Raw genomic sequence first — 22,252 nt, 5'->3', positions numbered from 1 at the left:
TGCCAGTTGGTTGTATTAAGGTGCTTCTATTTGTTTATCGCTTAGATTAGCTTGGGTTTAGCCTTTAGCCATGTTATATGGTTGTCTAACTTGTGTTGTCCATTTAATCGATCGATTATGCCGTATGATGAACGTCACTACGCTTATTCTGTGTGTTGTGTGATACTGTTTGTCTTTGGTCTTGTCTAACTAAATGTCAAAGTGACACTGACAGCAAAAAAACAAGTGTAACGGCGTTGAAAAGTGCGCTAAAATTTTTGTAAATCTTGAATATTGCTCTGAAAACGAATAGAAATGGAAGTCGAAATATCCAAAGAAAACATGAATATAGTGAAGGAAATGGTACTAGATGAAGAGCGACTAGTGACGTATGCAACGCTGAGTAAAGAACTCTTAATTCATGTGAATGTAAGCAAATCTTTGCTGAAAGCAGTTGTTGATGATATCAGACAAAATCTACCAAAAACCGAGTTAAGTGTTAGTCATGTTATATCGGGACTATCTCGCGATCATCAGGCACGCACCACTGTGTGCTTGGAGAGTGAACTACAGGCTGTGAAGGATGCTATGGAAACTGTATTTTTCAATCACATTTACAGTGTTTGCAAGGGAACACCAAAGGTCGACAACGTTGCTCTTATGGCTGTTAACAAATTTGAAGATTTTCCTTTGTGTGTTGGACTTATCAAAGGTAATTCTTGTGTAAAAAGGTCATTAGAAGAAATTGGAAGCTTGAAAACCACCAGCCATGATGTTGCAAGTACTTCACAACCACAGAAAACAAAGAGTGCCCCCATTATGAAAAAACCTGTAAAGACCACAGAGGAAAGTACTAACGTTAAAGTTGCTGAGCCCAGCCAAGTAAAGTCTGAACCAATAATTAAAAAAGAAATAGTTTCTCCCAAGAAAGATGTTAGTCAAACTAATAAGGTTAAGTCTGAACCAAAAGGCAAGCCCCAGAAAGGTATAGCAGGATTCTTTAGTAAACAAAATGGAAATACTAGTAAAAAAACAGTAGAACCAGTAAAGCAAACTATTAAAGAAGAAATTAAAAGTAATGGTTCTGTAAAGAGTAATGCTGAGGAAGTAGTCACTGCTGTAAAGGAGGAAGAAATGGAAGTGGACATAGATATACCTGCTCCAGTAACTAAATCAAACACTAAAGAGTCAGCTTCAAGTTCTAGTAGTCTCAAAAATGGAGTTGGGACAAATAAATCTAAACCTCAAGCTAAGAACAAGCCAGTCAGCCAGGTTAAAAAGAATGCCAAAGTTGATAAAAAGCGTAAAAGAGTTCTGAAAGTTTCTGATAGTGAGAGTGAGGAGGACAAGGATCCATTTGCAGATGACACTCCCACAGAAATCCATGAGTCTGATGATGAAATTCCACCCACACCCACCATCAATACAGTCAAGATCACATCAGGTATTATCAACCCTAGGAAAAGAAGGAAGATTGTAGATAAAACATTCACAGATGAAGAAGGCTACATTTTAACTAAAAAGGTTGAAGTTTATGAAAGCTGCTCAGACAATGAAGAGGAGGGTGAGAAAAAGGAAAATGTACAAACTAACCAACTTAAAAAAGAGATTGTTGTTAAAGAAGTAAAAGAGACCTCACCAAAACAAAATAAAAAAGAGGCAAAGAATTCAAAGAAGAAAATATCTCCCCCTCAAAAGGGTAAGCAGGCTACTATGATGAGTTTCTTCAAGAAAGTATAAATTATGTATGTATGTACTATTTTACCAAGTAACCATTTATTTTTATGTTCTAAACTTGTTATGCCAGCAGTTGTTGAAAATGAGATGTAATAATATGTAAGTTTTGTGTACAACACCCATAAATTATGTTTTCTCTATTTTACATATTTGAGAATAAAAGGTCTGGAATCTTTCTTTTGATATTTTTATTAACCTAACTATATACAGTTTACAAATGAGTAGGATACTTATAACTAAAGTGTAATACTGAGGAAGATGTTCATCTTTTCGCCCCGATGGCCACGACCCAGTCTGGGTGCACCTGAACATCCACGAGGTAGGAGCATTTAGTGTTGTATGTGTAGGAATGGACCTCTTGGCTCGATGACGGCCTGAAAAGAAACCAATGCATTTGTAATTGTAATTATAAATTTTGAACTTGGACGTGAATACGATTAATGGCAGGATGATGGATAAAAATCGCATTGATAATAAATTTATTTAGTTTGTTAGGTACATAGCTTAGCATATTCATAAATCATTGGAGTTTCTGAAGAGCCTACTTCGCAAGACATTAAATACCTACTTTTTTCAAAATGTAGCCCAAGGGAACTATTACTTGTTTGTTATGCTATGAATGTCCCTTGGTCTAAGGGTATCGGTAGATCGGACGCTCGGACGTAATCTAGAGATGTAGCAATATACGCTCCTTTAGGGCGTCCACTGAACGCAGAACAGATGTACTAAAACGGTTATAAATATCTCCAGAACTAGGTTACGCTAAATGTTACCAACTCACTTAGATTTAGCATTATGGTCATAAACAATCTTCACTATCCCGTCCATGCCAGCGGAGCACAGCAGCGAGTTGTCATCACCAGCGTCGGCTGACCCGCGACCGGCGAGGCTGGCCCTGCCCACGGCGGACCAGTCCAGGTCGGTCACCTTGCCGTGGTGGCGGTACTCGTGGAGACAGGAACAGGCGGACAGGTCCCATACTTTGATTTTTTTGTCGTCGCCTGAGGGTGGAAGTGGATGATTAGTGTTGACTGTGTAGGAGTGAGGGAAGCAAAGGTTTTACATTTGGGTTGGTAAATTGGAAGTATAAAAGTGTTTCTAAATGTATTCAGAAATTAGGTTACTTGTCCCAAAAAATGCCATAGGTGAATACTGAGAAGGAAGACGTAAACTGAGGGCTACATATGGAGGGAATTAAGAGGGCTTTTTCAAGGGAAAACTAACTTTATTCTCCAGGCTCTGTCAATAAAACTCCATAGGATTCATGCTTTATTTTACAAAGTACCTAAGTATATGAGTATGGATTATGAGTAGTATATAAGTATGGATTCCAAAAAGGAATAGGCACAGAGACACTTCTTTCACACTTTAGCAATAAAATTAATAACTACCTAGATAAAAAACAGCATGTACTTGTTCTATTTATTGATTTCCGGAAGGCATTTGATACTCTGGACCATCCTATACTGCTGCAAGCTATGAGTGAATCGGGAATAAGAGGTAAGGTTCTAAAATGGTTCCAAGATTATCTTAAAAATAGATCTATAGTAGTAAAGGTGAACAACTCGTTAAGTAAACCTAAGCAGCTGTTATTTGGTGTGGCGCAGGGTTCAGTGACCGGTCCAACTTGCTACATTCTGCATGTAAACAGCATGCCTAATACTATAAAAAAATGTGACAAATACATGTTTGCGGACGACACTTGCTTACTATATTCTGGCCATAACTTATTGGAAATCCGCAATGAACTACAGGATGACTTTGATAACTTGAACCGCTGGGCTCATGACAACGGTATTATATTAAACATGAAGAAAACCAAAACGATGCACATCCGTTCAAGTTACCTTAGATCCAAAGATTCGCAACACCCTTTAGTTTTAAAAGGCCACAGTTTCGAGTGTCTGCACGGAGATGTAGCTTGTAATTGTCAGGTTATAGAACAGGTAAGTAGCTATAGGTATATAGGGCTAACAATAGACCAACGATTCAATTGGAGCTTACATATTGACACTATTTGCACAATAATGAGGCAAATATTAGGTAAATTCTGCATGCTACAATATTATGTACCAAAAAGTATTATGTACCAGATATATCATGCACTTGTCGAATCATTTGTTACCTACGGGTCGGGTACTTACGGCACCACATTTATCTCACATTTAAATAAGATCCATAAATAGAATCCAAATTAGATTCCTAAAACTGTTAGTTGATAAGAAAACTCGCTCAGAATGTAAAAGTGATTATGATGTGTTATTTAAAATATGTAATGTGTTACCTGTTCAAAAAAAGCATATATTATTTAATGTAATAGAAGAATATTGTAACGATGAATATAAAAAACCTAAAATTCATATGTATCCTACTAGACAATCTAAAGAAAGTGTATTAATCAAACCGAATATAAACAATTTTTATGGCAAACGTACTAAAGAATACCTAACACCGACTATATTTAATAACTTAGCACCTAATTTATTAAAACTAAGATGTTCTAAAAAAACTATAAAAAATAAAATAAAATATCATTTATTACAAGATTAAGCTACCTGCAATGAGTATTATAAGTACACTAAATGCATATGTTCATTAAGTACATCTATGTAATCTTTAATAATAACTTGTAATAGCATAAGTTACTAAATTTGCACTAGTAATAGATATATATACCTATTAGTTGTGTAACTTACCTAATTTGTTTGTATAAATGCGAGTCTTTGTCTCCCGCTAAACTGAACTGCAGTTTGGGAGTATATATATGTAATTTGTAAGTTATACTCTGATCAACAATAAACGTTTATAAAAAAAAAAAAATATTCTGCACTCGCGAGCAATGAAAAAGTTCCACACCTGCCATATAATATCTCACTGGAACTTTTCCATTGCTCTCAAGTGTAGTTCCACCAGTCAACTCACCAGCACTAGCCAGCTGCTGCCCACTCGGCGAGAAGGCCAGCGCTCTCACCGCGCCCCGGTGCCCCCACAGCACGCGCACCAGCCGCGCGTCGCACACGCCCCACAGCCGCACGCTGCGGTCCAGCCCGCCCGTCGCCAAGTACGCCGAGTTCGGGTGGAACTTCACGCACTGACAGACAAAACACGAGTGAAACAAAAAACAGGCTAAACGGAGTGTGATGACAGAAACAAATGATGATTGAAACAAACACACAGGCAAAATGGAGCAAGATTACATAGTTAGTTCGCTATAGAGGTCCAATAGAGGTGTGTCTTAATTTTGGATCCGAACGGGTTAAAGATTTTTTTTTTTTTTTTTTTTCTAAATGAAACCTATTTACTGAAGTCGGCCATAAGGGACTTATTCAGCTTTACCCTAACTGTGGGGGAGGCGCCGATAGGCGCCTTCACCCAGTTGTTCGGGTTAAAGAAGTCGAAAAGAGGTGTGTCTTAATTTTTGAACCAAACAGGTTAAAACGTCGCCGCTAAATATGTCGGGTCTCATCCTCACCGCACCGCGTCGGTCCGGCTGTGTGTGTGTCTATATTTCCCTCTGTGCCCTCTCTATCTCTCTCTGTAGTGCGTCGCACACGCCCCACAGCCGCACGCTGCGGTCCAGCCCGCCCGTCGCCAGGTACGCCGAGTTCGGGTGGAACTTCACGCACTGAAGCAGTCAGATTACGAATGATATTCAGGCACAGGGTGTGTAGTTTATAAGGCCTCGCTTCGCTCGGTTCTCAAAGATTGAGAGTATAAGATATAAGCAGGGTTGAGATATATGGCCTCGCTTTGCTCGGCACTTTACACTTTAGCAGGCCTGTGTCACTCCGCGCGTGGGCGGCGCAGGCGCCAGCCTGGCGCCTGCCCCATCGAGGGGGCGAATCTAGTCGGCTGCCGCAAGCGGAAGACGATACACGCGCGCGCTATTTGTTCCTATTTCGTACTAGTTTATTTTATTTATTTATAAATGTCGTATTTAGGTATTTATTAAAATTTATGAATAGAAAAATGGACATAAAAAGAAAAAAAACGATCGGATCGTGATCCAATTTTTTTTTTAGATTACCAAAAGATGCTGACAGGTAAAACTAATCTAAGTACTGGTTTTATTGATTTCTTCTACGTTCCTTATTTGAAATGAAATTAATCCGAACTACAAACCCTTTTTTTCTCCATGTTGAACAAAGTCTATTCCAATTTTGTTTTCGTTAAAGTATTAAATTTACAGACACAACTACCTTCAAAATGTATTAATGAATCGATTATAAAATATGCGCTGAGTGGGATTAGTGCTTAACGAAACTAACACGTTCTGTATCATAACATAAATTATATGCATAATATAAATAATAACGAAAAAAAAACATGTTTTCACAAAATTAAATGTTTTAGGTACTTAGATTCATACATATTTTATGTACTTCAAAATATCTTAACTACAATTTTGTTTTCGTTAAAGTATTAAATTTACAGACACAACTACCTTCAAAATGTATTAATGAATCGATTATAAAATGTGCGCTGAGTGGGATTAGTGCTTAACGAAACTAACACGTTCTGTATCATAACATAAATTATATGCATAATATAAATAATAACGAAAAAAAAACATGTTTTCACAAAATTAAATGTTTTAGGTACTTAGATTCATACATATTTTATGTACTTCAAAATATCTTAACTATGAAATTGTTATTGTTTTTACTGGTTATTTTCAATAGAAAAAAAGTTTGGAATAGCTTTGTATTCTAAATTCAAATTAATTTTGTTTTAAAACATGACATTCTTTTTACAAAGTCAGTCCGTTGCTTAGTAAACGTTGTAGTCTGTGGTGCTGAGGCAACCCTAAGGTGGCTTCTTTTTCAATGCGTATAACCACGTATAACTTATTATGCACCGTAGTCCAGTGAAATAAGGCGCATATTCCCTCAAAAATTAATTGGTAGGTAAGTAAATAAAAACGTGTGCGGCTGGAATGCGATCTAAATTAGATCTTATTGCTTATGGGATGGAGTCATATTTCTTTGCAAGCCATTGCGAAGATGGACTTCTGTACCTGGTACTAGTTATTATTCTGTGACTTTAGGGAATCCCGGTTATGTTTGTGCTGCCTCGCTTCGCTCGGCACTCTAGGTTTTAGGAAATACGGGTCGGTTTGAAAGAGCTCGCTTCACTCGGCTCTTTAGGGTTAAGAAAATGCTAATAAGGTCAATGCCGGGTTGAAGTGTACGGCGTTTAGAAAGTGCCAGTTTGGTTTGTATTGCCTTGCTTCACTCGGCTCTTTAGAGTTTAGAAAATGGCGGTAAGGTTAGTACTGCCTCGCTTCGCTCGGCTCTTTAAGGTTTCGGATTTGACCCACAAACACCCGCACGGTGTGTGCCTGGTCCAGCGCCCACAGGCGCGCGGCTCCCCACACTACACTCACCGTGACGTCAGACAGGTGTCCCACGCTACACTCACCGTGACGTCAGACAGGTATCCCACGCTACACTCACCGTGACGTCAGACAGGTGTCCCACGCTACACTCACCGTGACGTCAGTCAGGTGTCCCACGCTACACTCACCGTGACGTCAGACAGGTGTCCCACGCTACACTCACCGTGACGTCAGACAGGTATCCCACGCTACACTCACCGTGACGTCAGACAGGTGTCCCACGCTACACTCACCGTGACGTCAGACAGGTGTCCCACGAACACCCTCACAGGATGGGCCTGGTCCAGCGCCCACAGCCGCGCCGTGCGGTCCTGCGAGCCCGTCGCCAGGAACAGCGAGCTGGGCGACACGTCCATGCACCAGATCGGGTAGTTGTGGCCTCTGGAAGATAAATAAATATGTTTTAAGGTCGGTCACACAGTAAGCGTGATTTGACGTGTGTACTTTAGATATCGAGCGTCGAGCTCGACAAGTACCGATATATAAAGGTCTTCTTCGTTTACTTTATCCTCGGGCCAATGTGTAAAAGGTAGTAGACATTTACTTTTAGACGGCCGCACATCAGTTTTCGAAACGCCACGCCAGGCGTCTGACAGTTACTTGTAGATGGCCCGAGTGTCTGTCTGTCTGAGGTGTAGTGTGTAGGAGGCAGTGACAGTTATAGTGCGACAAACTTATCTGTTCCGGTGAGAGCGAACTAAATTGATCCATATCTCATTATTTACTTATGAAATATATATTTATATAGATTAGATTGGTTTATTGAAACCACAAGAGTGAATTACCACTGCTGCCAAACTTAAAATCTTATAGAATGAAGAAATATTACACATTTACGTGAGCTGTCACCGGAACAGATAAGTTTGTGGCACTGTACTTGTAGATGGCCCGAGTGTCTGTCTGTCTGAGGTGTAGTGTGTAGGAGGCAGTGACAGTTACTTGTATACAGCTGCGCAGGCGTGGTCGTGCAGGCGCCAGGCCCGCAGCTGGTGCGCGGCGGCGGCGAGCACGAGGCCTGCGCGGGGTTGCACGCTCACGCAGCGCACGGGGCCCGAGTGACCCCGGAGCGCCACGCCGCCGCCTATGTGTCTGGAGGGGAAGATAGAATATTAGATATTTGATTGGGTTGGCAAGGTTTTTAGCCATATCATGTTGGAGCTAAGGAAGCGGTTGAATAAGGGCTGATTTTTCAATAGTCAGATAAATGTTATCTGAGCAATAAAATTATTGCTGTCACTGTCTTATACAAACATTCAGACGCGACAGCATCAGAATTATTCCCCGGATAACTTTTATCCGGCTATTGAAAAATCAGACCTAAGATAATTAATTGGGTTTGCAAGGTAAACGTAAAGTTGCAGCTAAAGAAGCGGCTGAAGAAGGTAAGACAGAATACACCATAGAGTATAGTAAACCCGCTAGGTATAACGTGTAAAGGTGTTTGAAGCATTATCATCACAATTATGTACAGTCAGCTTCATAAGTAACTATATAATTTTGTACCTCCTGAAATTCACACACCATCATTATTTACAATGAGCAGAACGAACAACTAGACTATAGGTACAATTTACCAAAGCAACAACTTACAAAGTATTATCAATCACAGTGTCCGGGTCAGGCGGTATGTTGCAAGCCAGCTCTATCTCGGATATGTTCCGGTTCTGTCTGCGCTTCACGTTGTTCTCTCCGAGGTCCCACAGGCGCAGCTCCGAGTTGTAGAACCCGCCGCAGAGAATGTTGCAGTCGGGGTCCGTCTTCGCGCAGACTAGACTGTGGAATTATGAAAAAAAAACATAATGAGGTATTATGGATTATAGGCGAATTTTATTTCTATTTCTTTTGTAAATAGTTAGGTATATGCCGATATTTGCCGTAACATATGAGGTATTATGGATTATAGATGAAAAAGTTTTCGATTCCTTTAGTAAATAGTTATATGTAGGTAAGTAGGCCGATATTTTCCGTCGCCATCTCAAGGGTAGTCTGGTAGACATTGTTTTTAGGCAGCTATTGGTACTTTTATTATAAATTAACTTTATATTGGTATCGTTTTACTGTGCATATCTTTGTTACTTATCCTAACTAATATTATAAATGCGAAAGTAACTGTGTCTGTCTGTCTGTCTGTTATTTATTTATTTATTTATTTATTGTATTATAGGTATGAATTAACATCGCCGACAAACTCCAAGAAAACCGCTTGCGATGGTTCGGACATGTCAAGAGAAAACCACCTGACTATGTTGGAAACGAAGCACTGCGCCTGTCCGCCCCCGGTCGGAGATCCCGAGGAAGACCTAAAACCAGATGGATAGACGTAGTGCAAAAAGACCTACGACACTGCCAAGTCTCTGAAGACGACGTTGGAGACAGGGCGAAGTGGAGAGAGAAAACGAGGAAGGCAGACCCCACCACCATATGGGACACATAGCCTGAAAGAGAGAGAGAGAGGTATGAATTAATACATAAAAAACAAGCTTAAAGATACTACAATAATCCTCGCAGGATTGTGCGCAGCACCTTCATTCTGCGTTATAATTTATAAACAATGTTACTCTTTCACGCCAAAACTACTGAACTGATTTGAATGAAATTTGTTATACATATGGTCTAGACCCTGAGAAAGAATATAGTCTTTTTTATATACCGGAATTCCCACGGGAAAACTTTTTAAGGCGAAGCTAAGCTCGCGGGAACAGCTAGTACTTAATATAAGGTACTTTTCAACATTGCACCATACCATAGCCAGGCTGAAATATATTTATTTTATTTGAGATAGGTGCGTTTTTTTTGTTAATGCATCATAAAATATTGGGAAATATGCTGGATATAGTAACTATTCAGTAGTATAATAACAAAACCAGTCTTACTAAGTATCCGGAGCGGCGATCTTGTAGAGCTTCAGCGGCGCCACGGACTCCCGGACGCCGCGGATGGCGTCCTGCAGCTCGCGCAGCTCCTTGTCCACGCCCGGGTACTCCGTGTGCCCGTTGCACGCAGAGAATATGGGCACTTGGCCGGTGTTTTATTGAGGTGTGTTATATTTTCGGTAACACATCGGACACGGAAAATATTGGGATACATGCGGGATATATAGTAACTAAACTATCATACTAATATTATAAATACGAAAGTTAGTGAGTATGTGTGTCATGTTTATTACTTCACGCCAAAACGGCTGAACCGATTTTAATGAAATGACAATGGGCGTTTTGGGACCTATGTCCAATAAAGATGAGACATACATCGTTGGATAGCTCTTTTCAAGTGAGCAAAAAAGTATTATGACGACAAATCCGTATAAGTTGTCCATTTTGAAATAAATTCTTCGGAAGGAAGTATTTTTCTATGGCATTGCACTCTCTCTCCTGATGACAGTTAGGGCGTAATACACGTAAACACGTATTATTGAAATTGGAGAAATTACTTTCAACTGGTTTTATTTACTGAGATAATAAATAAATATAATATTACATGAAATATGATCATTTTGTTATAAAAATTAAAAATTAATGTCAAAAAACTAACAAAAAACATTAAAATTACAGAGATAAAATATAAAAACTTTCAAGGTACGATTATTCTAATTGGACAGTAAATCAAAACTAGCGCTTCCGTTATTCATATTCTGCAAAAAAATACCTTTTCAACGACGTATCACTCATTTCCATTGGTGCTGGTCCCAGCTTCCATATATTGGTGCCCATCATCATTTGGTATGGAGTTAGCTGACATCCTGGATTAACTCATAGGATTTTTATCGTGGAATTCCCACGGAAAACCTTTTTAAGGCGAAGCGAAGCTCGCAGGAACAACCAGTTGTGATAACAAAACCAGTCTTACTAAGTATCTGGAGCGGAGATCTTGTAGAGCTTCAGCGGCGCCACGGACTCCCGGACGCCGCGGATGGCGTCCTGCAGCTCGCGCAGCTCCTTGTCCACGCCCGGGTACTCCGTGTGCCCGTTGCACTTCGACAATATGTGCACTTGGCCGGTGTTTTATTGAGGTGTGTGATATTTTTCAGTAACGCATCGGATACGCAATTTATTGAGAAAATTCGGGATCTATAGTAACTATCCGGTTTTTTAATGAGGTGTGTGATATTTTTTCGGTAACACGGATACTGAAGATATTGAGAAAATTCGGGATCTATAGTAACTATTGTACCTATATACCACTCACGGGCAATGAAAAGGTTCCACTGAGAAAAGCACCATATTACTCCTAAACAGAAAAGGCCAGCTTAATGACACTTTCTGCAACATTTAAGTATATTTAACAAAGCATCAGGATATTATCAACTAAACGCGGTAATATTTTTTATTTTTTTTTAATGAAATGTATGAAAAAATTGAGTTCTTTTGGTGTCGGTATTTTGTAGGTGGAACTTTTTCGTTTCCTGTGAGTGTAATAACAAAACCCGTCTTACTATGTATCCGGAGCGGCGATCTTGTAGAGCTTCAGCGGCGCCACGGACTCCCGGACCCCGCGGATGGCGTCCTGCAGCTCGCGCAGCTCCTTGTCCACGCCCGGGTACTCCGTGTGGCCGTTGCACGCAGAGAATATGTCTGGAATCAAGTTAATAGATGTGGTTGTATAAGAGTTTAGACATTTGTCTCCTTACCTTCAGGGTTGACTGGAAGAGATCGGGTTTAGGTGATAAGTCCGCCCTTTTATACTAGTTTAGTTTAAATCTCCCCATCTTTTATTGTACCTATGTATTTTGTATACAATAAAGTGTTAAATAAATAATTAGATAGATAGAATATTTTTTATTTGTACACACACAAGAACAGAAGTAACAAAGCTTATATACAATCAAAATAGGTTCAGAATTCACAGTCTTATCTCTAAAACCGATTTTTGGGTGGAAGAATACTTATGATCAAATAGGGTCAAGTCAATTGTACTAAAGAATTTAAGAATAACAATAATAGCTATAGATATAAATTACAGAAAGAATTGAGAAAGTATACATAAAGAATATATTTATTGTGTATACAGAAAGTATACACAATAAATATACTGGAACATCATGATTTATCAACATAGGAAAATCACATGGGCAATGAAATCCATAGAAAAAGAACAAAGAGAGTCTTATGCAAAGCGAAGGATGCATGAGCAAAAGCTAATATAATATGTTTAAGCATAATAGCATTACCATTAGTGTCTGTTATTTTCTCTTCAGAATTTGTGAGCCCTGTGACATTAATTTCTTCCTCCATCTGTTCATCTTCATCATCACTCTGAAAAGAAGATTTTAAGTATACAGTTAGATAATAATCTCATCATCATAGGTCGTAATCACAGCTATACTGCTTTGGTCACAAACTTGCATAGTTACCAGTAAACAGTTAAACTAACTTACAGTGTCTTTCTTATTGGTGTCGTTGTTGATGTCGATGTGGAACCAGGTCTGCAGCACCTGCATCATCAGCACATGGCCTTGCTTGGCCAGGTAGCACTTCAGAGAGTTCACCGCATCTTGAGACAGGGAGATGTCATACTTGCACGACCTGGGAATGCATAAATGACTGTTATACTGAAATGGAACCAATGAGATTATGTTCACTGGACCATCATATAAAACAACAGGATGAAAGAACATAACTTCAGACAAACACTGAGTTTCAATATCAGATAAGAAAGTGAATGTAAAAAATAAATCACACATTTAATACAAATAACAAAATTCGAACCTGAAAGCAGCAATAGAAGGCCTAGTTTCAATTTCCTGTAGAGTATATATTGAGCCGATGTCGTCAAGAATTTGATTCATGTAGTCTTTCTCTGGAGTTTCATTATCAATAGTTCCATTCTGTAGTGAGTTGAACAACTGTTCTAGACTGTTTGGTCTGTAGAGGGCTGACGGGAGGTTCCCATCTATTGGCTGGTGGTATGACATGTCTTTCTGTGGTAGAGTAGCGGAGTGTCGCTTCAGGAACATCTGTGCGGCACCGCCGTGCCCCCCTCGAAGCATCTCCAGGTACAAGTGACACAGTAAAGGACTCAGTAAGCCGAGAAGTTCATTCTTTACATTCTCTACTTTGATGTCTTTCACATAGCTGACAAGTCTGCAAATGAATAACGTAAAAATATAATTGAAATCTCCATACTCTAAATATTGCAGTGGCTGAGGACAGGATGGCATGGGTGACATGCAAAGGGCCTGTGTACCAAAGGTTTACCTTAGGACTGTTTACATCTCGAAACTATTTTTTTTTAAATATTTTATTTATCTATAATTTTACAATAATATTTACTAACAGTATTGTAAGCTAAGACTAGTCCCAAAACCTAATCCATGGTCCAGCAGTGGGGATGTGATGGGTTGTGGTGATGATTGTAAGCTAACAGAAAATTGGGAAGCTGAAGAATGACATACTATTTATTCCAGGAATTTCCACAGGGATGCTACTAATATTTTTTTAGCAAGTTGGTAAAACAAACTAATATAGTTGTAACTAGCATAGACATAGCCCAGAATGAATTCCGATCCTTACCTGTTGTACTGAACATCATATTGGGCTGGATCATTGTTGATACAGGAGAAAAGAATAGAATTGGCTCGGCTTGATTCACATTGAATTATGGTGGATACAGCCATTTCTTCCGCACTCTGGCTGAAAGATGTACTGTTGTTGAACACATCTATATCCTAGAACAATAATATATAGTTAAATGGATCAAATATTAGGAATTAATACATAAAACAAAGAAGACTACTTACTGGGTAATTCCGCCGCTCTAAATACGATGTAACTGCAGCTTTAACGGCATCATTTCTAGTTTTCTTTATTAATGACATAGGTGTATATTTAAATTTATTTTAATTAGGTAGAATCAAGGCGAAATTTAATTGATAAATAGGTAAATTGCAATCAAAACAAAGTCACGCACAACGCACAAGAACAAGATGCACCTCGAAGCATTTTATCTGTCACTGTCAAACTTCTTTTCTCTGTGATCAGAAATGGCTAGTATTCTGTGATTTATGATAAACCTTATTCTGAGGTAAGCCATGTACATTTATAAAGGTGCCGACACACTAGCGGACGCGGCTGTCAGCCGCGACTTAAGCTGCGTACAGACCGGCCCAACGAACGCCCAACGATGGATAATTACCTAATGAAGGTTAACGAAAACCGTTCGTTGGCGATCGTTGGGCCTGTCTGTACGCAGCTTTAAAGGTTTCTAGGTAAGGAATGTATGTACACTACGCTGTTCAAACTATTGGACGTAAGTCGCGGACGTAACCTTGGACTGACCTTCAGCTTTCAGACGTCCGAGAGCGATCTGGCACGAACTGTCCCAAAAGACCGTGCACACTTATCAGTCGCGGCTGACAGCTGCGTCCGTAGGCCACGTCTGCTAGTGTGTCGACTCCTTTATAGTCCGCACGGCATGGGTCTTAGAACTCAGCCATGAGTCATGAACCCAAGGGATTGCCCCAGCGGCATGTATACATTTATCAGCTGAGCTATTTATTTTAAACCTATAGATCTGATTACAATGCTACGATTGGGTAGTTAATTTAATTTGCAATATTCTCGCACAAACAAAACTATCGGCTGAAGTGGGGAATCGAACCCTGGCCTCTGTATTGTTCCCCAGTCGCATGGTGAACATACATAGCAGCAAGAAGGTACTTAGTTTCATTTTAATCTGGCTGACCAATTATTTACGTAGCTGTAGGCATCAACCATACGGTCATTGCTACATAAATAGCAATGACCTAAGTAGTAAATAAAATAAGTAGGTACTTAAACAAATAGCTAGAGCTCAGAGGGCAACCGCAATCTTCACTAATCACCAGTGGCCGGCAAGATGGCATTGTCACTGGTTGCTTTTATTATTTTAGTGGCTCAAGTGATATTAGTGACCGCCGACCAAAATAGATTGAATAAATTCATTTTTCATGGAGATTTCGAAATAATAGACTTGACTTATCCAGTCAATGAGAACTCTGTGTATTGGGTAAATGCTAAAAAGTTCGAGTTCACTAATAAGTTAGGGCTGAAGGGAAAGGTTGGTTCTTGGTAAGTGGTTAAAACTAAGTTACTTAGCATGGGTTAGTTACTAAGTTAGTTAGGAAGTTTTTACCCTGATAGTAAGGTACAGTCATTATATTACCATAAATACGATTCTTACATTTTAACGAATACCTTTACAAAGTATAAAATGAATAAGTACACATATTATTTGGACAAGTGTAATAAAAAAAAATTAGTTAAGTAAGTACTTATTTATAATCTATAAGTACCTACCAAGGAGTTAGGTCTGTGTTGGTAGACGTATATTTAGGTAGGTACTTTACACAAATGAAACGAAATCCGACGACGTTTGTACAATACCTACTTACATTGATAAGATAATCAAGATCACAATGCTGCACTTGCCTGTTGCAAACCTAATCCTCATCACATCAGGATGATAGACGGGCGTAGGTGTAAAATTGATGGCGTGCAGATAATATTGAGTCATATTCATATCACGTTTCGACGGTAAATATCTTGAAACTAAGTAGGTTACCTACTCAAATCGAAATAAAACAACATCAGTATTATTTCGTACTCGAGTACAAAATGTCCACCTTTACTGTTGTCGTCCTCCTATCGAGTTTATTATTAGCAAACGCAAATGACTTTAATAGTTTCTTACTTAGTGGTGAATACGAATTCCTCGATTTAACATATCCTTTTGATAACTTCACTATTTACTGGCCCGAAGTTCAACGGTTTATTTTTACTAAGAAATTAGAAACGAATCTAGATGATGGAGCTTGGTAAGTGTACTTATCGTCTAAGGGTATATTTATACTTACACATAGTTAGGAATTCAGATATAAATATTTTATAAGTAACTTAATTATTTTCGAAGAGTTATTAATTTTTAATATTTTGATAGTTAGTCTGACTAAGGGTGTACGAAATAGGTACGAAATGAACTTTCCCAAGTGACGTAACTAATCCTTCCTTTCGTCGCTATTTTTTTTTACTTACCTAACCGTTCCTTTGGGACGATGCGACGCAATGCACCAATAGGACCTAAGTACCTAACCCTTATCTAAATGTGTCATGGAATATACTTCGCCAACGAGATGGACTGGCTAGTACTTTCACCACGGTGAAGACACACCAGCTCCAGTGTCTATGTAGTACTTAACTATTTCTTCTTTACCTCATCACTACCCACACGTCTGCTGGGGCACGGGTCTCCTTCCAATGAAATAAGGGTTTTAGACCTAGTCCACCACGCTGGCCTAGTGCGGATTGGTGGACAAGTGTGTATCTTCTTACATCGTTTAATATACATATCTTGTGGTGGTCATCAGGTACGCTACCAATGACTACGCGTCGGGGGAGCATGTCGGCACCCACCTGGACGCCCCTTTCCACTTCGCCGAACACGGGATCAAGGTCGGCGATATACCTGTGGAGAAACTTATCGTTCCATGTAAGTATATGTCTTATAATTTTTAGTGAACTCCAGTAAGTACTATCTAAATAACAGGTTTACCTACACAGTTTCATAACTTGTAGATAACTACATACTTAGCTATATTTATGTATTATCTAAAGTTTTAAAAATTTTACTAGTAAGAACCTTGGTTTTATTAGGTAGGTACCTATATAATATTAGGTAATATAAGTAGGTATAAGTTGCATGCATAGATGAAATTAAATGGCCTGGAAATTGCCCACTTGGGCACCTATTATGGCCTTGGCAATGCCATGCACTTGAAGTGGTCTCATCTAGATAATTTAAAAGATGGAAGTGCTCTTACGTTTGTATATGGGGATTTACTCGCCGTACCGACATATGAACCTACCAATTTATACAATAAAATACTTATATTTTTTTCAGTGATCATCATAGACATGAGGTCAAAAGTGAACGACGACCCGAACTTCGTTCTCGAGAAGCATCACCTGGACCACATGTTGAACGACAACTTCGGCAAGCCGTGCGCTGTGCTCGTGAGGTTCGGCTGGGGCAAGTTCTACCACGACCGGGAACAGTACCTGGGACTGAAGCCAGACGGCTCTTTGAATTTCCCGGGTAAGTTCAGCGTTGTTAATAACGGCCTCATCGTTTCTTTATGTAAGAAATAGCGTAGGTGATGCAAACGCAGTGTGTAATTGTCTCCAATTTAGTCTGCTGGACCAACGGTATTAGCTTCAGTCCGCTGGATTAGGGTACCTTCGAGTCCGCGTTTTTCTATGGCTGGACCAACGGTATTGGCATATAGTTGTATGAGGAAGACACAGTAGAGAATGTTATTTGCTAGAGACATTTCTATGTGGAGCAATGGCTGACTTGATTATTTATTAGATTTTGTCTGATGCTGATGGTATACACGTCTACCTATTTCAGGTATCAGCGCTGAAGTAGCCAAGTGGATAGTGGAGTCATACAAGAACGTGGTGGCAGTAGGAGTGGATGTGGCCTCCTTGGACCCCGGATCCTCGAAGGACTACATGGTCCATCAGATCCTACTGGGAGCCGGCCTCTATCAGATGGAAAATGTTAATTTTGGCAACCACACATTACCTGGTGAGTATCTTTGTTTCTACGAAGCACTGAGTCAGAATACAAGCGAGCGAGCCTAATAATGAATCTAGTTATCTTAGTCATTGATAAAACACTTGCGACATCCTTTAGTCTAGAAAAATGAAGCGTCCTTGAAAAAGTTATAACATTTTTTTGAGTATCAAACAACAATATGTTCCATTTATCAACATGCACCAATGACAAAACATGCACACTAAAATTATCTATGACATAATATCGGGTTCCGCTCATCTCGCATAATCTTTATTGACCAAAACTCATTTCGCATAACTCGTATCGTCTAAGCTTTTTTGGCCGAACCATCACTTTGCCAAGACTTATGTGGCATAAGGCTCGTTTCGTCTAAAACTCTTTAGGCACAATCTTTAAACACATAAGTTTCGTTTGCTCAAATTTATGTTCGTCTATCTATACCTATGTATAATCTTGTTTCTCCTAATGTTATCTTAATAAATAATATATTAAGTATGTAGTAAATGTACAAATTGTGGTATTTTTCTCCTACATCCCGAAAATCACGATATTGTATGATCAAAAAATCGAAAGTTAACGACCAATATAATTATTACAAACCCCATGAGATCGAAATCTAAAAATAGGTGCGACGACGAGCAAAGCGAGGAGGAGCGTGTTAGGTGCACATGTTCATCAAAACCAAAGCGGAGCGTTTTCCAAACAGCGGAAACAAGTGTGTGTGTGCACTGAGGGACCACATGTTTTTTTGTAGGTTTGGTAACTAAAACATTTAGTAAAAGTTGTAACTTAATTTGTAAAACGAATGCTGGAATTTGTAAAGAATTTATTCAAAAGTTATTCGACATTATTATGGTCCCTCAGCACAAAAAAAATAATTCAAATTCTCGAAAAGTATTAAGTTTTGAGGAATCCTTTGTTACTTCGTAATTAGTAAAAATCATTTAAGGCTGTATACCTCGATCAAAAACATAAATTTACTTTGATTATATCGTATTCCAGTAGTTTTTATTTGTCTCTGAGGGACCACTTTCTATTGGCTTATAAAATACTAATTATGACATTAAACAACATAAGATTTTTGCACGATTTAGTAAAAGTTACAAGAAACATTATAACAGTGAAATAAGTAGATAATTAAGTGTAAATTTCATAAATTTCCTATTAATTTGTGGTCCCTCAGTTCACACACTATAGAATTATAAATTCATCAAAATATCAAAAAATCCAAGGAAATCTGCTATGTTGCACTTATTACAAATTATAAAAATGGTTTTACTAAAGGAAAAAAATCATTTATCATGGATTAATCACTCATTCAACAAGTTATTAAAATTTTTCCAACTCCCCTATATTCCAATTTTAGGTCATGTTATTTATTAGGGTGACCGCACACTACAAAAAGTCTCAATGAGTTTGTTAAAAAAAAAATACATTATTGGAGAAACAGATGGCGTTGTCTGAGTTGTAATAAAATGTCAAACCTTCAGAACACAGATTTTGTGTCAGTTCACACCTTATTTCCACAGAGGAAATTCTATATCTGCCCTCATTCATTATCTACAGCAACGACGTATGAAAAATAAACATTCTGTACTTGTAAATTAGACTAAATAGAAGTACTATTAAAAGTAGTGAGTTCTTATTCCGAGTTTAATACTTCAACCTCTTTGCTCTGTGTGCAATATTTGACAGTTCTGTACACTATGTTGTCACGACATCTATCGGCTTGTAAAATCTCATAAATCTGTCATAATTTGTATGAATTAGGGCCAGCGCGCGGGTGCAATTTTCTTTTGACAAACGTTCTGACGGCCGTATCCTTCCTTTTGAAATAATTGAAGAAAACTATATACTTACGTTTACGACGACAAATATTAGTAGATACAAATATTTGTAATTAATAAAAAAGGTAGAAGTCCTTTGCATACAAAGTGAGGAGTGGGATGCTATATAAATATAACTTTTCGTTTCGGTGCGTAGGGCATTTAATATGCCCATAATTTTATATAGGTAATAAAGATCTATCTGTTTTCTCAATAACGCACGACACGAGTAGCGAAAGCGCGAGGGCATTATTATTCTGAGGTCATGTTTATTTCAAACTGGGTTTTACGGCCCTGGATACATGTCCTTTGGAGCCAAGAGAAATGGGAGATAGTCCACCATAGACAACAGCCATAGATTAAAACCGATTATAGGTGGCGCTTGTAAAACGTTGTACAGTGCCACAAACTTATCTGTTCCTGGACTGCATATTTTTTTAGCCGGCATGGATTCTAGTTCTTTCAGCCAATACAAAAACCCAATGTACGTGAATTCAACCATATGCGATATCTAGCTGTTATATTATGCATAATATTAATTGTTACAGTGCGACAAACTTATGATGATGATGATGATAAATATTGATATATTCTATTCTATTCTATTCTATTCTCTGTGCGGGTGTTAGTACCTGCACCTGGCTCTCTCGAGTGGAACCTTTGTGCATATCCCCAAGGTCTAAACTGCCTTCCTAAGCTTGGACCATTTCCCACCACGCTGGTCCACTGCGGGTTGGTGGGTTCACATATCTAGATGTGCTAAATCTAGATATGCAGGTTTCCTCACGATGTTTTCCTTCACCGTAAGAGCGATGGTATACATTGTACTTAAGTTAAAAGAACTCATTGGTACATGTCAGCGCCGGGATTCGAACCCGCATCTCTTGCGTGAGAAGCGGGCGCTTACCCGACTGAGCTACCACCGCTCCAAATTGAGCTTTATATTGAGAGATATATTGATATAGATTAGATGGGTTTATTAAAACCACAAGAGCGAATTACCACTAACTTCTCTTCTTGGCAAACTTAAAATCTTATAGAATGAAGAAATATTAGACATTTACGTGAGTTGTCACCGGAACAGATAAGTTTGTGGCACTGTAACTTTGTGGCTTTACTTATATGATGTCTTTCGTTCCCTCAGAAGAATGCAGCTCCTATAAAACGACAGGCCGGTGGCCATCTATCGGACGATTTTGAAACTTTTAAACTGTCAAGGAAAATCTCCCATTCACTTTCATTCATTTCATAGACATAGAGAAAATAACACTACGTTTTATTCATAATTTTTTATAGGTAGATGGGTGCAATATTTTTGTGTGTATGATCTTGGAGGCGTGGGGAAACTTTATCATCTACACAAAAAATTACTGTAGTTCAGTTATAGGGTCACTCTATATAAATCACATATTGAAATCTTTTTTAGTGTGCGGTCACCCTAATAAATAACATAACCTAAAATTGGAATATAGGGGAGTTGGAAAATTTTTAATAACTTGTTGAATGAGTGATTAATCCATGATAAATGATTATTTTCCTTTAGTAAAACCATTTTTATAATTTGTAATAAGTGCAACATAGCAGATTTCCTAGGATTTTTTGATATTTTGATGAATTTATAATTCTATAGTGTGTGAACTGAGGGACCACAAATTAATAGGAAATTTATGAAATTTACACTTAATTATCTACTTATTTCACTGTTATAAAGTTTCTTGTAACTTTTACTAAATCGTGCAAAAATCTTATGTTGTTTAATGTCATAATTAGTATTTTATAAGCCAATAAAAAGTGGTCCCTCAGAGACAAATAAAAACTACTGGAATACGATATAATCAAAGTAAATTTATGTTTTTGATCGAGGTGTACAGCTTTAAATGATTTTTACTAATTATGAAGTAACAAAGGATTCCTCAAAAGTTAATACTTTTCGAGAATTTGAAAATTTTTTTTTGTGCTGAGGGACCATAATAATGTCGAATAACTTTTGAATAAATTCTTTACAAATCCCAGCATTCGTTTTACAAATTAAGTTACAACTTTTACTAAATGTTTTAGTTACCAAACCTACAAAAAAACATGTGGTCCCTCAGTGCACACACACACGGAAACAATACAAGGCACCAGTTTGCGCTATGTAGGGAGACGCTCCGTCAAAGTTAAAGCCAAACGAATATTATTACTTTGTATAAACCTATGCCATATCATTATTAGGCTATCCAAGATTTGGCCATACCATTATTAGGCTAAACAATATTATGCGAAATAACTTTTTACTAAACGAGATTTATGCCATACGATTTTCGGCGTAACGAGACTTTGACCAAACGTTACTATGCAATACGAGATTAGGCAAATAAATCTTATGCCAAAAAAGGTAGAACCCATAATATCATCCCACATTCCAATAGCATGCATCTGAAGTACCTAGTTACCTACCTACCTAGATAGTAATCTCGTGTTATCGTTCCAGATAGCGGATGTCTCGGCATCGCCCTGCCGATGAAGATAGCGGCGGGGACGGGCGCGCCGCTGCGGCTAGTGGCCATGTGTCCGAAACAAGTGCCGACTTCCTTCGATTGAGGAAACAGAAGACTGTCAGCTCTCAATCTTTGCTGCTTATTGTGATTTTACTGAAAAGTATACGAATCCTTCGAAATTGAATTATATGCTCCAGATAGTTTATAGCTACATCTAGATTACTGGATCACAAAATAAATTATTCGACTTATTTAGCCAACTTCTTGTTATTTTAAGA

At 38.4% G+C, this 22,252-nt stretch overlaps 3 protein-coding genes across 6 annotated transcripts; 2 read left to right on the top strand and 1 right to left on the bottom strand.

Moving 5' to 3' along the window:
* The first annotated feature begins 156 nt into the window (after positions 1-156).
* LOC105389275 (DNA polymerase delta subunit 3) lies at positions 157-1,892 on the top strand. The gene has a single exon (XM_011560405.3). It carries the CDS (start codon positions 295-297, stop codon positions 1,717-1,719), a length of 1,425 nt encoding a protein of 474 aa, XP_011558707.3. The 5' UTR covers positions 157-294; the 3' UTR covers positions 1,720-1,892.
* On the bottom strand, positions 1,888-14,057 carry LOC105389183 (TAF5-like RNA polymerase II p300/CBP-associated factor-associated factor 65 kDa subunit 5L). Of its 2 annotated transcripts, XM_038120165.2 has the most exons (12): positions 13,851-14,054; positions 13,624-13,778; positions 12,820-13,194; positions 12,489-12,636; positions 12,282-12,366; positions 11,547-11,685; positions 8,705-8,887; positions 8,054-8,203; positions 7,348-7,495; positions 4,639-4,807; positions 2,498-2,717; positions 1,888-2,090 (listed from the first exon to the last, which is right to left on the bottom strand). In XM_038120165.2, the coding sequence occupies exons 1-12, from the start codon at positions 13,926-13,928 to the stop codon at positions 1,979-1,981; spliced, it is 1,962 nt and encodes a 653-aa protein (XP_037976093.2). In that variant the 5' UTR covers positions 13,929-14,054; the 3' UTR covers positions 1,888-1,978. The 2 variants fall into 2 exon arrangements, with proteins under 2 accessions (XP_037976093.2, XP_048477589.1); XM_048621632.1 differs by lacking the exons at positions 1,888-2,090; positions 2,498-2,717; positions 4,639-4,807 and adding an exon at positions 4,823-5,341 and having other exon boundaries at positions 13,851-14,057.
* Positions 14,058-14,928: 871 nt separating this feature from the next.
* LOC105389091 (kynurenine formamidase) lies at positions 14,929-22,229 on the top strand. Of its 3 annotated transcripts, none has more exons than XM_038119697.2 (5): positions 14,929-15,159; positions 16,455-16,576; positions 16,988-17,182; positions 17,498-17,677; positions 21,968-22,229. In XM_038119697.2, the coding sequence occupies exons 1-5, from the start codon at positions 14,948-14,950 to the stop codon at positions 22,075-22,077; spliced, it is 819 nt and encodes a 272-aa protein (XP_037975625.2). In that variant the 5' UTR covers positions 14,929-14,947; the 3' UTR covers positions 22,078-22,229. The 3 variants fall into 3 exon arrangements, with proteins under 3 accessions (XP_037975625.2, XP_037975627.2, XP_048477595.1); XM_038119699.2 differs by lacking the exon at positions 14,929-15,159 and adding an exon at positions 15,536-15,624; XM_048621638.1 differs by lacking the exon at positions 14,929-15,159 and adding an exon at positions 15,676-15,905.
* Positions 22,230-22,252: the final 23 nt, after the last annotated feature.

Source organism: Plutella xylostella, chromosome 6 (assembly GCF_932276165.1).
Source record: "Plutella xylostella chromosome 6, ilPluXylo3.1, whole genome shotgun sequence".
Lineage (NCBI taxonomy): Eukaryota > Metazoa > Arthropoda > Insecta > Lepidoptera > Plutellidae > Plutella > Plutella xylostella.
This window is presented reverse-complemented; position numbering and strand designations above follow the sequence as displayed.